This window comes from Lycium barbarum, chromosome 4 (genome assembly GCF_019175385.1).
Source record: "Lycium barbarum isolate Lr01 chromosome 4, ASM1917538v2, whole genome shotgun sequence".
Taxonomy (NCBI): Eukaryota; Viridiplantae; Streptophyta; class Magnoliopsida; order Solanales; family Solanaceae; genus Lycium; species Lycium barbarum.
Window position 1 is genome coordinate 1,615,280 of NC_083340.1, and position 22,546 is coordinate 1,637,825.

The following is a 22,546-nucleotide window of genomic DNA, read 5'->3' on the forward strand; positions in this document are numbered from 1 at the left end:
ACCTGCCTATGGGGTTGCCCGTGCTATTGAATTTCTCCATTCCCGAGGCTCGAATTTCTGCCATGGAAACATAAGATCATCCAATGTTTTCCTCACCGATTTCTCATCAGGTGTTTGTCTATCTGAGTCTTCCATTGCACGAATTCTCTCACCCGATACAAAACTAGAGCTCACGGCTGGTTATCGTGCACCAGAAGTGACAAATGTTCATATAGTCTCACAGATGTCTATAACTTTGGTGTCTTTCTCTTGGAACTATTAACTGGTAAGGCTCCATTAGATGCATTTACCAAGAACAAAGGAGTAGATTTACCTAAGTTCATCAGTTGCATGTTTCAAGAGAAGCCTATCATTGATGTTTTCGATACTATGATACCTGAACATGACCAGAATAATGTTGAGCAAATGGTCCAATTGTTACAGCTTGTAGTTTGCTGTACTTTTCAGTATCCAGATAAAAGACCTTCAATGGCTGCAGTGACAAACCAGATAAGGGATACCTGCAGTGACAGACCTTCATTGTTGACGGGCAATATACAAAAAGAACATCTGTTTATGTTATGTTTTATTATATGTTTTCTTTAATAACATTTCGCTATAGCAGTATATCAGAACAAACAACGCTGTTAGAAAGGTTTGACTGTATAAAGTCTTGAAATTTATCTTACCATATGTTTTTACAAATATTATAGTTTCGAATCAGGCTCCTCTCGATTTCCCTCAAGTTCCTTCTTGGATGTGTGAGTGTGTGACACTTTGTCTTATTTAACTATTGCTCTATGTAGATTCAAAAGCTCATAGGGAAGTTTCCTAATCGTTTCCTAATATAAAGTCTTGAAATTTATCTTACCATATGTTTTTACAAATATTATAGTTTCGAATCAGGCTCCTCTCGATTTCCCTCAAGTTCCTTCTTGGATGTGTGAGTGTGTGACACTTTGTCTTATTTAACTATTGCTCTATGTAGATTCAAAAGCTCATAGGGAAGTTTCCTAATCGATTCCTCTGCCATGAGGACTCGACTGGACAAACCAGTGTTCTGAAAAGGTGAAAAGAATCTCAAAAGTTGTTCCTCTTGAAATGCGACATTAGTTCAAATACAAAATACCAAACGAAAATAATCTCACAAGGGGTACTTCCATAGGGAAAATAATATCATTATCCATACACACAATGACTTGGAAAGGGAAGGATATAATTTCTAAAGAAACACACACACAATGAGTAGTATATGCACTATTTCAATTTTAGCACCAGTAGAAGACACGGCCATTAAGCCAAGAGCAAAATGTAATGTGCCTGATAACCATTAAGTATACCTGAGCAGGGGAACAAATAAGACAAGCATACCATCTGTCGCGTGTAGAGGTATTTGTTTTATATCATCATTCATGTAAACTGGTGTTTCTTGGACTCTACAAGTAAATCAGGTTTCCACCATTGGTGGATCCCGTGAGCATCTTTGAAGTCTGCCGGAGGAGTCAAATTAACCGTTAAATTGGCTGATGGAATAAGGTGCAATGGCTCATCACACTCTTTGCCCATGAAATTCAAGACAAGACCACCGAGCGAGTGTTGGGTCGCTATCTTCTCGATAACTCCTGCTCCCATCGTATCCATCTTTTCCCTGTGTTCAAAGTAGCCAATGTATTCTGCGCAGATGGGATCCGATGGATTCACGTATAGGCATGGGGTCCACGCAGATAATGCAACAAATGTATCTTCTCCAGATCGAGTATTAGCGTTTTTAGCCTTCGCAGCGAAAGCAAGTCCGGCTGTTATAACACTGGTCGCAAATCTGATCCCATGTTTCACTTTTTTATCTTTAATTCTTTCAATTGGGGCTGACAAGAATGGCGGATTAAACAAAAATGCATCTAGATATACACCTGTCTTTGCCGTGGTTTTTCCAGCTTGCATTGCCATTGCAGCCCCCAAGGAATGACCGGCTAGCCAGATATTTGAACTTCCAAATGTGGCAACCACATGTCGAACAGCTTGAATGGCTGTCTCAAATCGAGATGTCCGATGAAGTCCATTCCTGATTATGTCGACATCCAATTGTATATCTCGTGTAAATGCATCACCTTTGGTTAATGTCCCACGGAAAGCAATAACAAACCGTTGGCTTTTATCTTTGGAACCATCAAAAGAAGATTTTGAGGGTGTGAATCTATATATAGCACCAAAAATGCAGGAATCAACATCATCAACAAGCACGCGATATAACTCAAATTGGAAATGTTTCCACCATGGAGGAGCAAAAGCTTGATTTCCTTGCCGCTTTTCTTGCTTGTCACGTTCTAGGATGTAGACACCCTGAACCAAACTGGCAGCCACGGATCGTCGATGAGCAACATTTTCCCTGCATTTAGGTAGCAGAAAAATATTATTTGTAACAACTGTCTCTGGAAACTGGCTCGACACTTCCAGCTTTCAAGCAAGAGCAAGTGTCGGGCAGCATGAGAGTGAGTAGTCTTGCCCAAACAATAACATTTTTTTACAATGGTGTCCGAGCCAGCTTGCACGCACCTTGACTAATTCCATGGGATACCTGCCACCTCCCACCGGCAACAGTTACCAAATAACTCTGTCCGCAAAGGCTAGGACAAATGGAAGAAATCACCTAGTGTTTTGCCGAAACAATAACATTAAGCTTCATGATTTGGAAAAGAATGCATAGAGGTCAAACTAATTTCAGCTCCCTCTATACTTCTTTGCTTGTTGTATCTTATTTGTTTATCGGGTGAAACATCAAGGAAACTTGTCTTCAAAAGAGAGCCGGCCCATTCTATCAGAACGATATCAGGCTAATTTAGGCACTTGCAGGCATGACATCCTCCAAATTATCAAAGAGAACATGGCTCCCCCCTCCTCTCTCTTCTCTCTCTCTCTTTATGCATGCATGTCTTTTATCCATTTCTTTTGTTTTTCTAGAGGTGGACAAATAATTTAGACCTAGTAATGTGACCAAAGGAAATTTCTATATCCTCTACCATGGAGGTAACCGTTACAGTCATGCTCATCCTTGATAGGGTGCAAGGTGTACTAAGGGGATTTACACAACCAAAGCAAAGTGATCTAAAATCTTGGCAGCATTCTTATCACTTGGTAGATGGCAAAATCAAACCCCCCCCCCCCCCCCCTCCCCGGGACATAGGGAAAAGTGGTGTAGGTCCTCATTCTGATGCTATATTTGACAGACCTACACTTATTATTCATAGTTGAGACAAACAACTAACAAAAGGGTAAAATCGGGAGAGAAAATCTAAACTGAACAATATTGCACCTGACAATCTTTGATAATTCCATTAATTGCATAGTGTTCCATATATAACTACAAGTTTATGCTATATTACATCTCGGATAATTCCATCACATTTATGATATGCAAAACCTTTATTTAACTTAAAAACATGGAAAAGAATTTACACACCAGTCAATAGAAGTTAGGTGCGTAGGTCCACATAAGTCGAAAATTTCCCTTTCAGAGATTAATATATTTTGTTCTTCTTGTCCCTGCAAAACACAAAGGGAAAACAACAATGGTGAAAATCTGACTAGCCATACATCTATCAATAACACTAAGCCATCTTATCCAGCTAAGAACAGCCAAATAATTTCTTATACACCATCTCAGCCTACTCTCCACACGGACAGTAAATGATAGTAAAAACTTTCTAGCAAGACCAACTCTATTACGTAACTTTTACAAAAGGGACAACAGACCCTTGTGGTCTGGCCCTTCCCCGGACCCCGTGCATAGCGGGAGCTTAGTGCACCGGGCTGCCCTTTTTTTATACAAAAGGGACAACGATTAATTTAAATGAGTGAATTTTCCAACTTTAAGTGGGCTGGTTTTGCTCTAACCAATGGTTCTTGACCCAATTGAATGATTCAAATAACACTGATATCATTTCCACAGTTAGTCGTGTCTCTAGACATAAATCTCACATCTTCCCCCTATTATAGCACTCTTATAAGTTTTAAAGAGAGTTACAAGCTATGTTGCTCAAACTCCCCAAAAATGCTACTGTGTCCGCCAGATCCTCCAAAGATGCACCACTTTTGGAGGATCAGACACGCACTCGCCGACATTTTTGAAGAGTCCAAGCAACATAGATTATAAGGATACCTAACTTCACATTCAGGTTTGAGTTTATCTCCTAGGGTTCAAATTCTAGTTTCTTCAGCATTCTTCTGTTTAGATAACCATCCGCAGAACATTTGTTTAACCTTTCCATTAAAAGTGCCACTGAAAAAGAAGTGAACTGCTAAACCAAATTCACCAACTTCATTCTTCAATACCAACTATATTACGTAAAAGGATGCAGTACTCTCATGAACTAGAACCAATAGCAAGATTAGAAAACGAACATCCAAGTTAATTCCCATATCACATGATTCTCTAAGTTACTCTATTTACTACCCTAATCAACATATTTGTAGTCATTCATCATCAATCCTAACCTGACTGATAACCATTATCTAATACATGGATCATAAACAAAACACTAAGAGGGTGTTTGGATTGGCTTTTTAAAGTAGCTTATAGGCCAAAAGCCGTAAGTTGGGAATACCCAACTTTTGGCTTTCGACTTATTTTTGTATTTTTTAAGCCTAAAAGTAAGTGCTTGAAAGCATTTTTTATCATATCCAAACACCACAAAACTAGAAAAGAGCTTAAAAGCCAATAAGCACTTAAAATAAGCAAATCCAAACACCCTCTAAATAGTCTAATGAAACATCTATATAGCAACTGACAAACGAAACATCAAGGCTCATGGATGCAGGGGTTCTGGTGGTTTTTTTTTTTTTTTTTGGTGTGTGTGGGGGGTTTGGGGGGGGGGGGGGGGGGGCGCTACTTGGCAAAAAGATTAAGGAATAAAATGAGACTTTTGAATCTTGTGGGTCTAAATTAAAGAAGTGTGTAATGTACCTCCTTCGAACCTGTGGTTTTAAACTTGCCATGTAGGATCTTTGAATTGTGAACTTACTAACTATATAGAAAGAGGCACTCTTTTTGGGACAGACTAAAAAGAAGAGTAAGACATTTAAATTGGGATGGAGGGAATAAAATTTTGTTTCAAAAAAAAAAAAAAAAAAAATCTAAATAGCAGCATTTGCTTACAAATAAAACTCTGAATAGCAAAATGAAACATCTACCTTACTTCTTTTAAAACAATAGCAAAATGGAACAGCTACATAGTAACATTTGCTTTATTACTCAGACACTTCTCAAGGTATATAAATTCAAAAATACCCTTTTCTCCAGCAAGTTGGATCAATCAAAAACAGAAAATAAAATGGCAGGAACATAAAAAATAAAAATAAAAAAGATACAATCGTTAGAATAAAAATGCCAGAAACATTAAAAAGATACAATCTTTAGAATAAAAATGACAAAAACATGAAAAGATTGAATCTTTAGTGAAAATGCTATAAGGGGTATAAAAGATCCAATCTTTGTAGTTGTTAAAATGCCATTTCCTGTTCCATTTGTTAAGATTTTCAAGAACCCACCTTTGCTTCTCTATCTCAAACAGCCAAAAGGAGTGTAATATCTATATAGCAACTGACAAATGAGGGATTAGCCTAATGTTAAGGACCCTCTATCTCAAGTAGCATAGTGGAAAATGGCTACTATAGGCTCCTGGATACAAGGGTTCTGGTGGTTGTTTGTAAGGGGAGAGTGGGGGGGGGGGGGGGGGGGGGGGGGTGAGGGGTTTACCATATAATATTTTGCTTAAAGACAACCCTTCAAAATAGCAGCATTTTCTTACAAATAAAACTCTGAATAGCAAAATGAAACATCTACCATAAAAAATAGCAAAATGGAACATCTACATAGTACTCCCTCCGTCCCAATTAATAGTCTTACTTTCCTTTTTGGTATGTCCCAAAAAGAGTGACTCTTTCTATATTTAGTACGTTTTCCAATTTCAATATCCTACATGGCAAGTTTAAGACCACAAGACTTAAAGGACTACAAACATCTTTAATTTAACACCACAAGATTCAAAAGTCTCTCTTCATTTCTTAAACATCGTGCCCAGTCAAACTAAGACACTTAAAATGGGACGGATGGAGTAGCATTTGCTTTATTGCTCAGACACTTCTCAAGGTTTAAAAATTCAATGTACCCTTTTGGATTTATCAAAAACAGAGAATAAAAATGCCAGGAACATAAAAAAAGATGCAATCTTTAGAATAAAAATGCCAGAAACATTAAAAAGATACAATCTTTAGAATAAAAATGACAAAAACATTAAAAGATTGAATCTTTAGTGAAAATGCAATAAGGATTATAAAAGATCCGACCTTTATAGTTGTTAAAATGCCATTTGCCAATAATTTCAAAAACTCTAAATACTATAATGAAACATCTATATAGCAACTGAAAAATGAGGGATTAGCCTAATGTTAAGGGGTTTACCATATAAAATTTTGTCTTAAAAAAACCCCTTCTAAAATAACAACATTTGCTTACAAAGAAAACTCTGAATAGCAAAATGGAACATCTACACAGTAGCATTTGCTTTATTACTCAGACAAGGTAAAGAAATTCAAAATACCCTTTTGCCAGCAAGTTGGATCAATCAAAAACAAATACCAGGAACATTAAAAAGACACAATCTTTAAAATAAAAATGCCACGAACATAAACAAAAAGATATAATCTTTAGAATAAAAATGGCAGAAACATAAAAAAGATTGAATCTTTAGTGAAAATGCAATAAGGGTTATACAAGATCCAACCTTTGTAGTTGTTAAAATGCCATTTCCCGTTGCCATTTGCTAAAATTTCCAAGAACCCACCTTCCAAAATGGGGTGTTGTAGGGGAAGTTGGGTCGGTGAAGCTCAACTGTCGTTTTCGATTGTACAAACAATTGATGGTCTTGTTTATTTCCTCAACAGAGATGCTAACATGAGGTTTCCTCCTTTATTATTTTCTTTTTATTTTGTATTTTTGTCGGTATGTTCTTTCATCTTCGAGGGCCACAAAACGATATAAATGGTCTTTTTAACTACGACGGTAGGTTCAAATAGTGCCCCTTTTAATTAGTGTCATACCAAATATTCATCAAACTTTATTTATTAAAATTAATAAAAATTATGATAAAAACAGAAATTCGAGAACTTATATTAAGATATACACATTACTAAAGAAAAGGTTAAATGCCTCGGGACAAAACCGACTGACGTCTGTCGCTTATGGAGAAAAATTGAAAAAAAAAAAACAACAAACCTGATAATATCATAAAATAGTGTCTCGAAAGACTAAAACCAGAGAGTCCATCGGCTAAGTAAAATACACTAGATTCAGTTTTTATGAAAAACCCCGGTATCAAAATAAATAATTATTGTAGTGAATTTTAAAAAAGAATTGCTTTCGCGCATTTTTACCCGAAAATAACCGACGGTGGTATTTGGCCTTTTCTTTAGTAATGTGTACCTCTAAATGTGAGTTATCGCTAATATCTCTTTTTTCTATAGTTCTTGTCAAGTCTAACAAACAGAGTTCGATAAATATTTTGTCGGAGACTAAAAGTGTTAACTTTTGGCGAACTTAAAGGACCAAAATTGTTAAGTGCAAATGGACTATAGTTAAGAGATTATTTTTGTTAACTTGTGGCAAATTCAAAGAACCAAAATAATTAAGTGCATAGTTAAGGAACTATTTTGAACCTACCGTCATAGTTAAGGGACCAGTTATGTCGTTTTCTCTTCGAGGGCAAGTGCACGAAAAAAACCTTTGGAGCATTTTGTTAAAAGAGTGATTGAAAATTACAAAATATGTAATATTTATAATCAATTCTATCTTTACTACACTAAAATTGAAAAGCTGGAATTGGAGTCCGTCAAGTCTAATTTCAAATCCAAATATATGAAGTTGGCAATGTCAAGGTTGACATAGTCACGTACAATAAATGAGGTCAGTTGAACATCCTTCGTCAAAACATTGTCATTGTGCATATAAGAAATTATATTAACTAAAAACCAAAAATTACTCTATGCATATATATTAAATCTCGAACACTTTTAATAAATTTTTTGATTTCATCCACTGTCAACTCCAAACTCTTATATCTGAAGTTTAAAAACTTTTCCAAAAGGTTTGAATTTGGTGATTACAAGGCTTAACTTCAAACCACAAGTATTTGGAGTTGGCATATTAAAATTTACCAATAGATCCTCTTCAGAGAAGCTAATTAATTCTAGGCTAGTAATTACTCGAATTAAGCACTAGATTATTCCTATTCCGTTTCAGTTGTTAGTGTAGCTTTGGCAGAGACGGATCCAGAATTTTAACGCGGGGACACTATTTACTTAACATAAACATCAATAAAATTTTAATGATGACTGAGGGATAATACTGTGTCGGACCGGTTACTAATAGTGTAGCAGTGACGAAAATACAAGTATATAGGTCAAATATGTGTAATAAATAAAATTTAACACGGTAAAGCAAATGAAAGGGATAGCTCAGTGGCTAAGGCTGTGCAACATGTGGTGACAGTGCAGGTTTGAATTTGCGCGAACTCATTTAACGCTTATTATTTTCCTAAAAATAGGCTAAAACAAAATAAAAAGTGACATTCAGGTTTGATCCGAGGTGACATATAAGGGAAGCAGCAGTTGCAATCAATGTGCCCCAAAGACACTTTCGTTTGTTAGAGTGCACAATTAAACATATACTAATTTCTCAAGGTATACACACATATATACATAAAAAAAATTTGAAGGGTGGGAGTGCACGTCCATGTTGGTCCGCCTCTGGGTATGGGACTATGGGTGTTGGGTTGGACTAAATTTGTTAATTGAAGCCTTCCTTATACATAAGAAAATAGTACTCCGTCACAGTTTATGTGATACACTTTTCTTTTTAGTCTGTCCCAAAAAGAATGATATATATTTAGAAATAATTTAACTTAAAACCTCCCCTTACCCTTAATGAAATGATTTACAACCATACAAATATCTATAACTTGTTTTATATCACAAGTTTTAAAATATTAGTTTTTTTTTTTAAACTCCGTACTTAATCAAACTAAATCACATAAATTGGGACGGAAGGAGTAATATATTGAAAGCGTAAAGAACGAAAGGCTATTATTATGTCTAACTTTACTGTTTACAATTCACCAACACTGGCTTAAATTAAATATTTTTAAAAAGTTAAATAAAAATTTAAATGACACATGTAAATTGACTACATGATGCAAATCCTATTCATCTTCTTCCTCCTCTTTTTTCTTATCGGGCTTTTTAGGAGTAATGGACCCCTTCTTGGGTAAAGGCTTGAAGTTACTTTGTTGGACCAGTTAGATTGATTAGCTTTGGGTTTTAACCCAAGTTAGGTTAGAAGTTGACCCATCTGGCCCATTATTTAATGGGCGGTGTAAAACAGATAATGACATTTAACTAATTGTTTGGCAAAAGAAAAAATATCACTAGGCATAACACTATTTGATTTTGATATTTAGTGATAGTGCAAATGTCATTTAAACGATTAATGGAGTTTGGTCGACTCGTACAGATTATTTATTTGTCTTTTTCATATGCAAATGGTAGCTACAAACAGTTACATTAACTTTTAAATAATCTAATAAAGCAAAATTGATTAATTCACTACTAAAAAGAGGTAATCATAAACTTTTTTTAATTTTTTTTTCTTTTTATTACATATGAGGTAGGGGAAGGGGAAAATAAGGAAGGGAGTTATAATGTGGGGATTCGAACCTTCACCAACAAGTAATCCTAAACTTAGTTAAGTGGGTAAACCATTTTTTTTTTGAGTCACTTTCGCCAGCCCGAGAAGAAAATCCCTCCGCAAAACATCGATAATAACCTGTCAACCCAAAAAAGTTTCGGGACAAAATAAATGTGTCAACTATGCAACCGTCTATATAGTGACGAAGAAAGAGTGGTCAGCAAATTGGCCGGATATATATATTAACAGATTGGAATTCCTGGGACTGTTTTGCCTTTTAGCTAAATTTAGACAAGTGTTGTAATAGGCATGAACAGTTTGGTTATACTAAATTGATATGCCTCTCTCTTTCTTTCCTTCTTTCTTTCTTTCTTTTGTTTGTGTAGTCTCTTTTTGGATTTAACACCTTCCATCATTCTTGAGTAGCTAACGTGTGGCAAAAGATGATGCAACTATAATGATACAGTCAAATCTTCCTATACCGTGTCGTTTGTATGGATATGTTTTGTTGTTATAATGATATATATTATTATAAAAAACATATAAAATAATATGTTTTTTTGTTTAATTTATTATTACTGATACTTTTTCATCTCTTCTTGAGCCGAAGGTCTATCGAAAACAACCTCCCTACCCGTCAAAAGGTAGGTGTCAGGCCTGCGTACACTCTACCCTCTCCAGACCCACCTGGTGGATTATACTGGGTATGTTGTTGTTACCAATTTATGTGAAACTTTTCATTTTTCGAGATTCAAACTTCTTATTTTGACCGCACTTTTGGACACTGAATCTTTTAGTTGTTCAAAATAAAATTGACAGATTTGAAAACTACGTAAAATGTATAAAAAACAATAATTAATATTTAATTCATAATTAAAAGACATGAAAAAGTTGCGATCGAAAAGTAACTCGTTTGACTCTCGAAATCGAACATCGCCACATAAATTGGGTCAGAGGTACAAAAGCCAGTTCCAAAGAAAAGTCATTATAGTGAAATGTTGTTATAGATGATGGCTGCTATATAGAAGTCTTGATTGTATATCTTGAGTAATAGATCTCATCTTCTTTATTGTCCTATTCTTCTTTTAACCATCTGATATTCAAAATATACTAGCTTGACTAATCTAAATTCATATTTGGTATTCAAAATATATTGACCCCGCTAATCTAGATTCACATCTCATATTCGAAATATATGATCCAACTAATTCAGATTCACATCAAACTCAAAACTTCTGGTTAAAGTAGAAGAATCTCATCCGTGTCCCCTTTTTTACCTGTTAAAATTGTTAGGGATCGTTTGGCAAGAGGGATGTGATTATTAGTTTCATGGGATTGAAATTATCCCATGTATGATTGGTCAGATAACTCCTTTGGTATTCCACCCAATTCCATCCATATGGGATAAATTATCCCATATTGAGGGTGAGATAATTCCGAAAAAGACTTGGAAAGGAAAGGATATAATTTCTAAGTAAACACACACACACAATGAGTAGTATATGCACTACTTCAATTTTAGCACCAGTAGAAGACACGGCCATTAAGCTAAGAGCAAAATGTAATGTGCCAATAAGTATACCCGAGCAGGGGAACAAATAAGACAAACATACCATCTGTCGTGCGTAGTAGTATTTGTTTTATATCATCATTCATGTAAATTGGTGTTTCTTGGACTCTACAAGTAAATCAGGTTTCCACCATTGGTGAATCCCGTGAGCTTCTTTGAAGTCCGCCGGAGGAGTCAAATTAACCGTTAAATTGGCTGATGGAATAAGGTGCAACGGCTCATCACACTCTTTGCCCATGATATTCAAGACAAGACAATTGAGCGAGTGTCAGGTTGCTACATTCTCGATAACTCCTGCTCCCATCGTATCCATCTTTTCCCTGTGTTCAAAGTAGCCAATGTATTCTGCGCAGATGGGATCAGATCGATTCACATATAGGCATGGGGTCCAAGCAGATAATGCAGCAAATGTATCTTCTCCAGATTGAGTATTCGCGTTTTTAGCCTTCACAGCAATAGCAAGTCCGGCTGTTAAAACACTGGTCGCAAATCTGATCCCATGTTTCACTTTTTTATCTTTAATTCTTTCAATTGGGGCTGACAAGAATGGCGGATTAAACAAAAATGCATCTAGATATACACCTGTCTTTGCCGTGGTTTTGCCAGCTTGCATTGCGATTGCAGCCCCCAAGGAATGACCGGCTAGCCAGATATTTGAACTTCCAAATGTGGCAACCACATGTCGAACAGTTTGAATGGCTGTCTCAAATCGAGACGTCCGATGAAGTCCATTCCTGATTATGTGGACATCCAATTGTAAATCTCCGTGTAAATGCATCACCTATGGTTAAGGTCCCACGGAAAGCAATAACAAACCGTTGGCTTTTATCTTCGGAACCACCAAAATGAGATTTTGAGGGTGCGAATTTATATATAGCACCAAAAATGCAGGAATCAACATCATCAACAAGCACGCGATATAGCTCAAATTGGAAATGATTCCACCATGGAGGAGCAAAAGCTTGATTTCCTTGCCGCTTTTCTTGCTTGTCACGTTCTAGGATGTAGACACCCTGAACCAAACTGGCAGCCACAGATCGTCGATGAGCAACATTTTCCCTGCATTTAGGTAGTAGAAAAATATTACTTGTAACAACTATCTCTGGAAAATGGCTCGACACTTTCAGCTTTCAAACAAGAGAAAGTGCCGGGCAGCATGAGAGTGAGTAGTCTTGCCCAAACAATAACATTTTTTTACGGTAGTGTCCGAACCAGCTTGCGCACCTTGACTAATTCCATGGGATACCTGCTACCTCCCACCGGCAACAGTTACCTGATAACTCTGTCCGCAAAGGCTAGGACAAATGAAAGAAATCACCTAGTGTTTTGCCGAAACAATAACATTAAGCTTCGTGATTTGGAAAAGAATGCATAGGGGTCAAACTAATTTCAGCTCCCTCGATACTTCTTTGCTTGTTGTATCTTATTTGTTTATCGGGTGAAACATCAAGGAAACTTGTCATCAAAAGAGAGCCGGCCCATCTATTAGAACGATATCAGGCTAATTTAGGCACTTGCCAGCATGACATCCTCCAAATTATCAAAGAGAACATGGCTCCGCCCCTCCTCTCTCTTCTCTCTCTTCAGGCGTGCATGTCTTTCTAGAGGGGGACAAATAATTTATACTTAGTAATGTGACCAAAGTAAATTTCTATGTCCTCTACCATGGAGGTAACCGTTACAGTCATGCTCTTCCTTGATAGGGTGCAAGGTGCACTAAGGGGATTTACACAACCAAAGCAAAGTGATCTAAAATCTTGGCGGCATTCTTATCAGTTGGTAGATCCGGGCTACAAAGGCAAAATCAACCCCCCCCCCTCCCCCCCCCCCCCCCCCCCCCCCACACACACAAAAAAAACAAAACATCTATCACAAACATACTTTCTCGTTTGACTATGCGTACACGGAAAAGTGGTGTCCTCATTCTGATGCTATATTTGACAAACCTACACTTATTTATTCATAGTTGAGACAAACAACTAGCAAAAGGGTAAAATCGGGAGAGAAAATCTAAACTGAACAATATTGCACCTCACAATCTTTGATAATTCCATTAATTGCATAGTGTTCCATATATAACTACAAGTTTATGCTATATTACATCTCGGATAAATCCATCACCTTTATGATATGCAAAACCTTTATTTAACTAAAATACATGGAATAGAACTTACACACCAGTCAATAGAAGTTAGGTGCTTAGGTCCCCATAGGTCGAAAATTTCCCTTTTATTTTGTTGTTCTTGAGCCTGCAAAACACAACAACGGGAAAACAACAACGGTGAAGATTTGACTAGACATACATATATTAATAATACTAAGCCATCTCAAGTCATCCAGCTAAGAATAGTCAACTAATTTCTTATACACCATCTCAGCCTACTCTCCACACGAACAGTAAATCATAGTAAAAAGTTTCTAGCAAGACCAACTCTATTATGTAACTTATACAAAAGCAAGACGGACCTTGTGATCCGGCCATTTCTCGAATCCCGCGCACAGCGGAAGCTTAGTGCACTGAGCTGCCCTTTTCTTTTTATACAAAAGGGACAACGATGAATTTAAATGAGAGAGTTGTCCAACTTTAAGTGGGTTGGTTTTGCTCTACCCAAATGGTTCTTGACCCAATTGAATTATTCAAATAGCACTGATCATTTCCACAGATCGTCGTGTCTCTAAACACAAATCTCACATCTCCCCCCTGTTATAGCACTCTTATAAGTTAGGACAAGGGTGCTGATACCCTCAACTTTGCGATTTAGAGCAGATATACCCTTCGTTAAAAAAGTGATATATATATATATATATATATATATATCTGCCGTTACACAAATGGTGCCAATATACCCCCGTCATTATACAAATGGTGCAAATACCCGTCATTATACAAATAGTGTAAATATACCCTTTTTGCTGACAGATTTTTTATTTTAAAAAAAAATGCCACGTGACTTTAATAGATTTATTTTTTTAAAGCCGCGTGGTAATTTTTTTTTTCTGGTGAGTCGGGTCTGGTTCATTTAAAAAAATATCTCTGTGACTTTAAAAAAAAATTTACACAAACGTTGCATTAAAAAATAAGTCTATCAAAAGTAAATGGGTAGACTTTTTTTAAAAGCCACGTGACATTTTTTAATTAAAAAATAAACTAAATGATTTAAAAAAAAAAGTTTAGTCAGGAAAAAAGGTATATTTACACCATTTGTGTGACAGTATAATGCATCACTTTTTTAATGAGGGGTATATCTGCTCTAAATCGCAAAGTTAAGGGGTATATTTGCACTTTTGCCCTATAGCTATAAGTTATAAAGAGAACTATACGGCTACGCTATGTTGCTCGAACTGCCCAAAAATGCTACCGTATCCGTATCATGTCCTCCAAATATGCACCACTTTTGGAGGATCAGACACGCACTCGCGGATATTTTTGAAGAGTCCAAACAACATGGATAAGTATACCTAACTTCTCATTCATGTTTGAGTTTATCTCCTAGGGTTCAAATTCTAGTTTCTTCAACATTATTTTGTTTCGCTAAGCATCCGCAGAATATTTGTTTAACCTTGCCATCAAAAGTGCCACTGAAAAAGAAGTGAACTGCTAAACCAAGTCCACCAACTTCATTCTGTGGCACGAACTATATTACGTAAAAGGATGCAGTACTCTCATGAACTAGAACCAATAGCAAGATTAGAAGACGAACATCAAAACTAATTCCCATATCACTCAAGAGTTACCATTTACTATCCTAATCAAAATATTTTTCTAGGAGGGACATTGTAATCATCCATCATTAATCCTATAACTTAATTCATAACCATTATCTAATACGTGGATCACAAACAAAAACTTTAAATAGTCTAATGAAACATCTATTTAACAACTGACAAATGAGGGATTAGCCTAATGTTAAGGACCCCCCTACCTCTAACCACAAAAGTTGGGATTCAAATCACCAAGTACCACAGTGGAAAATTACTACTCTAGGCTCATAGATGCTCTGGTGGTTTTTTTTTTCTTCGGGGGGTTTTGTAAAAAAACAAAAACAACGGAAAAGGCTTAAATATGCCATCGAACTATCAGAAATTGCTCATTTATGTCACTCGTCAATAGTTTGACTCATTTATGCCATCGAACTATCGGAAATGACTCATTTATGCCACTCATCAATAGTTTGGCTCATTTATGCCATCGCCCGTTATCAAAATGGCTCATTCATAGAATTTTCATTAACGCCAATCTTACAATACCAAATATGACACGTGGCCTCCAACTAGATTATGGTTGTGTGTGGGTCGGATTTTTTATTAATTTAGCATTTAAAATTGGACTGGTTTAATTAAACGACGTAGACCTTTAATTGGAGGCCACGTATCATATCTAATATCATAAAACCTGCGTTAATGAAAAATGACATGAATGAATCGTTTTGGTAACGGGCGATGACATAAATGAGTCATTTCCGATAGTTCAATGGCATAAATGAGCCAAACTATTGATGAGTGGCATAAATGAACCAGTTCCGATAATTCAATGGCATATTTGAGCCTCTCATATCGAATTCGAAGTGTCATGCTATTATTACTTAGTATTCATATGGCGAAAGCATAATCTTCTTTTTTCTCTCAAATAAAAACCTCATTGGCGCCAAGCGTGAGGGAATGCTAGATGTTTGGTAATTTCTCTTCCGATCAGGATAAAAGATCCCATTGTTACAAATAAAATTCTGAATAGCAAAATGAAACATCTACATTACTTTAGAACAAATAGCAAAATGGAACATCTACATAGTAGCATTTGCTTTATTGCTCGGACACTTCTCAAGGTATAGAAATTCAAAATACCCTTTTGTCAGCAAGTTGGATCAATCAAAAAACAGCGAACACAAATGTCAGGAGCATAAAAAAAGATACAATCTTTAGGATAAAAATGCGAGAAACATTAAAAAGATACAATCTTTAGAATAAAAATGACAAAAACATTAAAAAGACCGAATCTTTAGGGTGTGTTCGGTAGGAAGGAAAACATTTTCCGGAAAATGTATTCCAATTTTCTCATGTTCGTTTGGTTAAAAAAAATTTAAAATATTTTTTTTAGGAAAACAAGTTCTTCAAAAATGGGAAAATGACTTCCCTAATCAAAGTAGGAAAAACAAGTCCACAATTGCCCAACAACCCCCAACTATCAAACCCCACAACTCCCAAAACCCCAAGCACCCTCCCACACCCAGCACCCCCACCCCGCCACCACCACCCCATCCCCAAAAAGAAAATTTTGTTAAAGTTTTTAAATTAATTTTTTTGGGTTTTCTACACCACCTATCCCCCGTCTCAACACCCCCTCCAAATTTATTTATTTTTTAAAAAATATTTTGGAAAGTTTTTTTTTTATTGGTTTCTACGACTCACCACCCCAACACCCCCCCCCCCCCCCCCCCAAAAAAATTATTTTAAAAAAATGGAATTTTTTTATTTTTTATTTTGGTTTTCTACAACTCCCCAACCCCCGCGCCCGCACCCCTTACCCCCTCCCGAATTTTTTACTTCATATTTAATTTTACTCTTATAAAAAATTTGTGTGGTTAAATTTGGTGTGGCGTGAGTGGTGGGGCAGGGGTGGGTGGTGGTGGGGTGGATAAGAAAAAATTTCCCATTTTTATACAAGTTAAATAAAATATATGAAATAGAAAATTTGGGAGGGCGTAGGTGGGTGGGAGGGTTGGATAGAGCAATGGTGGTGGGGTCTGGAACCAAAATAACCCCAAAAAAAAGGGTATGAACCAAAATACCCCAGGAAAAAAAAGAGGTACAAAAGTACCTTTAACGCATGAAAGGACTTGACGGAGACGGATCCATTAAGTCCTTTAACGCATGATTTTCATGCGTTATTGGATGGTCTTTTTTCTTTCTTTCTTTCTTTCTTTCTTTCTTTCTTTCTTCCTTTCTTTCACACTTTTTACATACTTTAGCCATAGATTAATCATGCTTCGAGACTCCAAAACTTGAATATTTTATATTAAACAAAGTAATTAACATGGGAAAAACAATTTCAGAAATAAATATATTAACCAGTGTTTTAAAAGGCGAAGGCGTAAGGCGGGGCGTTTTACGTCTGCCTCAGTGAGGCGTAAGCCCTGAGGCACGAGGCGTAAGCCCCATGGGGTTTTAATTTTTAATATTTTCTAAAATGATATAATTATAATCAATACTTTTAAATAGGTGAAATAGCGTAAAAAATGAAGAAAACTATAAATAAGTGATATATATATATAAATATATATATATATATATATATATATAAGTTCAAGAGATATATATATATATATATATATAAGTTCAAGAGATATATATATATATGCTCCACCACAAAAAAAAAATTAATTAGAACAATATATTATACGTCTATATATATATATATATATATATATGCTCTACCCACACAAAAAAACTAATTAGAACAATCTATTATACGCTACTTACAAGTACAAGTGACTGCTCGTTATTTTTTTGAGATAGTAGAAGACAAGATAAATAGTTGGAAAAGAACATATATTAGGCATTCTAGCAATAAAAAAAAGTCTTGACTTTTAAATTTAATGTTTCAGTTCCTCTTTAAAACATTTGAGTAATTACATGTTGACTTTTGAGAATTTGGGCATTATACTAAGGACTTATTTAACAAATTTCGTTTTAATTTGAAAAAAAATTCCGGGCTTACGCCCCAAACGCCCGGGCGTACGCCCCAAACGCCCAGGCGTACGCCCCGAATTGCTGGGCGTACGCCTTTCGATACTTTCGCCCCCCACCATAGCCTCGGGGCAATTTAGGTACGCCTCGCATCGAGGCTCGCCCCGGGGCTCGCCCCGAAAACGCCTTTTAAAACACTGATATTAACAATGACATAATTAACAAATATTAACAATGCCATAATTAACAAATAAATAACGGAGATCCATGGAGGTGTCGTATTTGTAAATACTAAATTATTCATTATTCTTGAAATTAACTAAAATTTTATATCTAATTAGAACTTACTTAACTAGGATAAGTTATGGAGGATTTAGTTAGTTATTTTGAATAATCCATGATATTGTATTGTTGATTATAATTTACTTAACTCATATAGTTAAAGTAATAACGAACAAAATTTTATATTAACTAACTAATCCTTCTTCAAAAAATTATGTTAACTAACTAATCCTTTTCGGAAATTATGTTAATGATGTTCAATCCAAAACTAAGGATTTAGCTTATCGTTTGTTATTCAGGATTTAATTTATCGTTCGTTATTCGGGATTTAGTTTATTGTTCGTTATTCGGGATTTAGCTTATTGTTCGTTATTCGTTAATGGATTATTTTGGTACCCACACCCACTTTTGGAGTTATTTAAGTTGCGGACTCCAATAAGTTGGGTGTTGAAGGGTATAACGCAAAAAAAAAAATTACACAGAAATAATTGATTATGAATTAATATTTTGTTAATTGATTATGGATTATTAATTTTTTATTTATTGTTAATTTATTTATTTGTGAAATTGTCAAAATAAAGTTACGCATTAATATAAAAATAACACAAAACCCTAAAACATAAATAACTTAAAGCTAATGACAACAAATTTTCAAACAAAAATAGACTTTGAGCACTTTTCAACTACTAAAACGACAATCCGAAGTTTTGTGTATCCTTGATGTGTTGAGCCTACCTTATTAATCGCACAAAAATAAATAGAGTTCTATATAAAATATTCAAGTTTTGGAGTCTCGAAGCATGATTAATCTATGGCTAAAGTATGTAAAAAAGTGTGAAAGAAAGAAAGAAAAGAAAGAAAAAAAAAAAAAAAAAGACCATCCAATAACGCGTGAAAATCATGCGTTAAAGGACTTAATGGATCCATCTCCGTCAAGTCCTTTAACGCATGATTTTCATGCGCGTTAAAGGTACTTTTGTACCTTTTTTTTTTCCTAGGGTATTTTGGTTCATACCCTTTTTTTTGGGGTTATTTTGGTTCCGGACCCGTGGTGGTGTGGGGTAGGGGTGGGTGAAGATAAAGTGGTTGGAGGGTGGTGGTTGGTTGGGGGGTGGAAGGTGGGTACTTGGGGTGGGTGGTGGGGGTGGCGTGGGTGTGGGGGTTGGTGGGGCGTGGGTGGTATTTTTCGAAAAATATTTTCTACCGACCAGTACTAACCGAACATGAGAAAATAAGTAAAAAATTCACTTATTTTCCAGTACCCAACCAAATTTAGAAAATAAGTAAAATTATCACATTTTTCAGGAAAACATTTCTCTTGGAAAATCTTTTCCATCGTACCAACACACCCTTAGTGGAAATGCCATAAGGGTTCTACAAGATCCGACCTTTGTAATGGTTAAAATGTCATTTCCTTTTGCCATTTGCTAATATTTTCAAGAAACCACCTTTGCTTCTCATCTCAAACAGCCAAAAGGAGGGTAAGGGATTAGCCTAATGTCAAGGACCCTCTATCTCAAGTAGGATAGTGGAAAATGGCTACTATAGGCTCCTGGATGCAAGGGTTCTGGTGTTTTTTTTTTTTTTTTTTTTTTTTGTGGGGAGCGGGGGGAGGTGGGTGGGGTGAGGGGTTTACCATATACTAAAATTTTGTTTCAAAAAAAAAAAAAAGCTTCTAAATAGCAGCATTTGCTTACTAAAAAAACTCAGACACTTCTCAAGGTATAGAAATTCATAATACCCTTTTTGCCAGCAAGTTGCATCAATCAAAAACAAAGAATAGAAATTCCAGGAACATAAAAAAAGGTACATTCTTTAGAACAAAAATGCCAGAAACATTAAAAAGATACAATCTTTAGAACAAAAATGCCAGAAACATTAAAAAAATACAATCTTTAAGGACCCAAATGGCAGAAAACATGAAAAAGATTGAATCTTTAGTGAAAATGCAATAAGGGTTATAAAAGATCCAACCTTTGTAGTGGCACCGGTTGCCATTTGCTAAGATTTTCAAGAACCCACCTTTGCTTCTCTATTCCAAACAGCCAAAAAGGGGTGTTGTAGAGGAAGTTGGAGAAGGAGGTGGGTCGGTGTAGCTCAACTGTCGTTTTCGATCGTAAAAGCAATTGATGGTCTTGTCGGAAAAATTATTAGATAGGCGTAGGGGGAGGGGAGTCGTGAGGGATTACAACGTGGTAATAAGTTCACGTATCCCTACTTTTATTTTTATGGGAAGGAGAAATGGGGGAGGTGATTACAATGTGGGGTTTTGAACCCTCACTAATACGGTGAAAATTTAAATAGTTAATTAACTGAGCTACTAGATTTCTATTTTTTTTTTTTAATTACATAGGGATTAGGGGAAGGGATTACAACGTAGGGATTCGAACCCTCACTAACAAGGCGAAAATTCAATAGCTAACCAACTGAGCTACTAGATTCCTACTTTGTTTTTTAATTACATAAGAGTTAGGGGAAGGGAATTACAATGTGGGAATTCGAACCCTCAGCAATAAGGTAAAAATTCAAGTAGCCAACCAACTGAACTACTAAATTCCTACTTTTTTTTTTTAATTACATAGGGGTTAGGGAAAGGGAATTACAATGTGGAAGTTGAACCTTCACGAATAAGATGAAAGTTTAAGCAGTCAACCAACTCAGCTATTAAATTTCTACAATTAATGCTCTTGTCTATTCCTTGATAAAGACGCAAAAATAAGTTTTTATTTATATTTTTATTTTTTTAACTTCCCTTTTCTTGTCAGAAATATACGTCTCTTCTTTTCGTCTTCATAAATGTACATATTGTTGTTTGGAGCACCGTCATTTAAAGAATAGCCAAAATTATACAATATTTAAACATTTAACCGTTGAACAATCAACTTTACATCCAAAAGATGAAGTATAAAATTGCTGGTCTGAAGTTTCAGGAATCAACTTTAAACCTGTGGGATTGAAGCTGAAAAACCAGGGTCTTTGGGATTCAAATATCTGAAGTTGGCAATGTCCAAGTTCAGACATTTGGATTTGCAATGGCATTCACATATAGTGAATGATGGTCAGTTGAACTATCTAGTTTAAAATTTTATATGTTATATTTTGAGCACTCTTAATTAAATTTTAAACTTTACCGATTGTCAATTTCAGACTCATGTGTTTAAAGTTTGAAGATTTTGAGCTCAAAAGGTCTAAAGCTGAAGGACTATAAAAAATCTTACTTCAAACCCCAAATTTTCGAAGTTGGCATGCTGAACTTTAACAATGTAATGGCATGCTGAAGTTTAACAATGTAATCTTCTTTAGAGAAGCTAGTTAATCTTAAGCTAGTAGTTTTTCTTTTACTTGAACATGATAGTAAGTAAAAGATCCGCTCTGCTAATTTGTTTGTGCTTATTTCTTGAAATTGTTCAAATTTTAGCACTATATTTTCCTATTCACTTTCAATTGCTTTGGTGTAGCTATGTGGTATAGATTGGACTAAATTTGTCAATTGAAGCCTTCCTTCTACAGAACAATACTAATATGTTGAATTTCAGGCACCAAGAAATTAGACGATCCATTGGCAAAGACTCCTCGACTATTAATATTATATAGTAAAGGACTAAAGGCTATTATTAATGTCTAATTTTGCTGTTTATAATTCACCAACACTGGCCAAAAGTTAAATAATTTAAATAACCCTATATAATCCATTACTTGGTGCAAATTACTCATCTTCCCCTCCTCTTTTTCTTTTCGGGCTTTTTAGGAATAATGGGCTAAGTTACCTTGTTGGACCAATTAGATCCATTATCTTAGGGGTTTTACCCAAGATTGGTTAGAAATTGACCCATATGGTCCCAGAAAAAATAGAACTTTCATGTGATCCCTTTGGCCCAATATTAATGGACGGTCCCAACTAGATAGTAACATTTAACTAACTGTTTTGCAAAAGAAAAAACTACCACTTGGAATAACACTAATTGATTTTGATATTTAATGATAGGTAGTCGCAGTTTTGATCTATAATCTATTGTCTTTTGATTCTTGCTACTATATGTTATTTCTTATACTTCGATTATCTTATTTATCTGTAGTAATTACAGCTTCTTTTTCTCATACGAGTATCATGACTTTTTCGCTTTCTTTAGTTTCATTTTCATTTTGCTTTGAACTGCTTGTGCCTATCTGACCTTTTCTCGTCGTATTTTCTCTTGAGTCGGGGGTCTTTCGGAAACAGCCTCCCTATCTTTCGAGATAGGGGTAAGGTCTGCGTATACTTTACCTTCTCCAGACCCCACATTTGTGGGATTTCA

At 35.6% G+C, this 22,546-nt stretch overlaps 1 protein-coding gene and 1 pseudogene across 1 annotated transcript; both read right to left on the reverse strand.

The window, feature by feature from the left end:
- Window positions 1-1,118: 1,118 nt before the first annotated feature.
- LOC132634774 (GDSL esterase/lipase At4g10955-like) lies at window positions 1,119-7,008 on the reverse strand. Its single transcript, XM_060350838.1, has 3 exons — window positions 6,759-7,008; window positions 3,437-3,519; window positions 1,119-2,365 (listed from the first exon to the last, which is right to left on the reverse strand). The coding sequence occupies exons 1-3, from the start codon at window positions 6,792-6,794 to the stop codon at window positions 1,390-1,392; spliced, it is 1,095 nt and encodes a 364-aa protein (XP_060206821.1). The 5' UTR covers window positions 6,795-7,008; the 3' UTR covers window positions 1,119-1,389.
- A 4,174-nt stretch (window positions 7,009-11,182) lies between these two features.
- Window positions 11,183-21,008, reverse strand: LOC132634775 (GDSL esterase/lipase At4g10955-like; annotated as a pseudogene).
- Window positions 21,009-22,546: the final 1,538 nt, after the last annotated feature.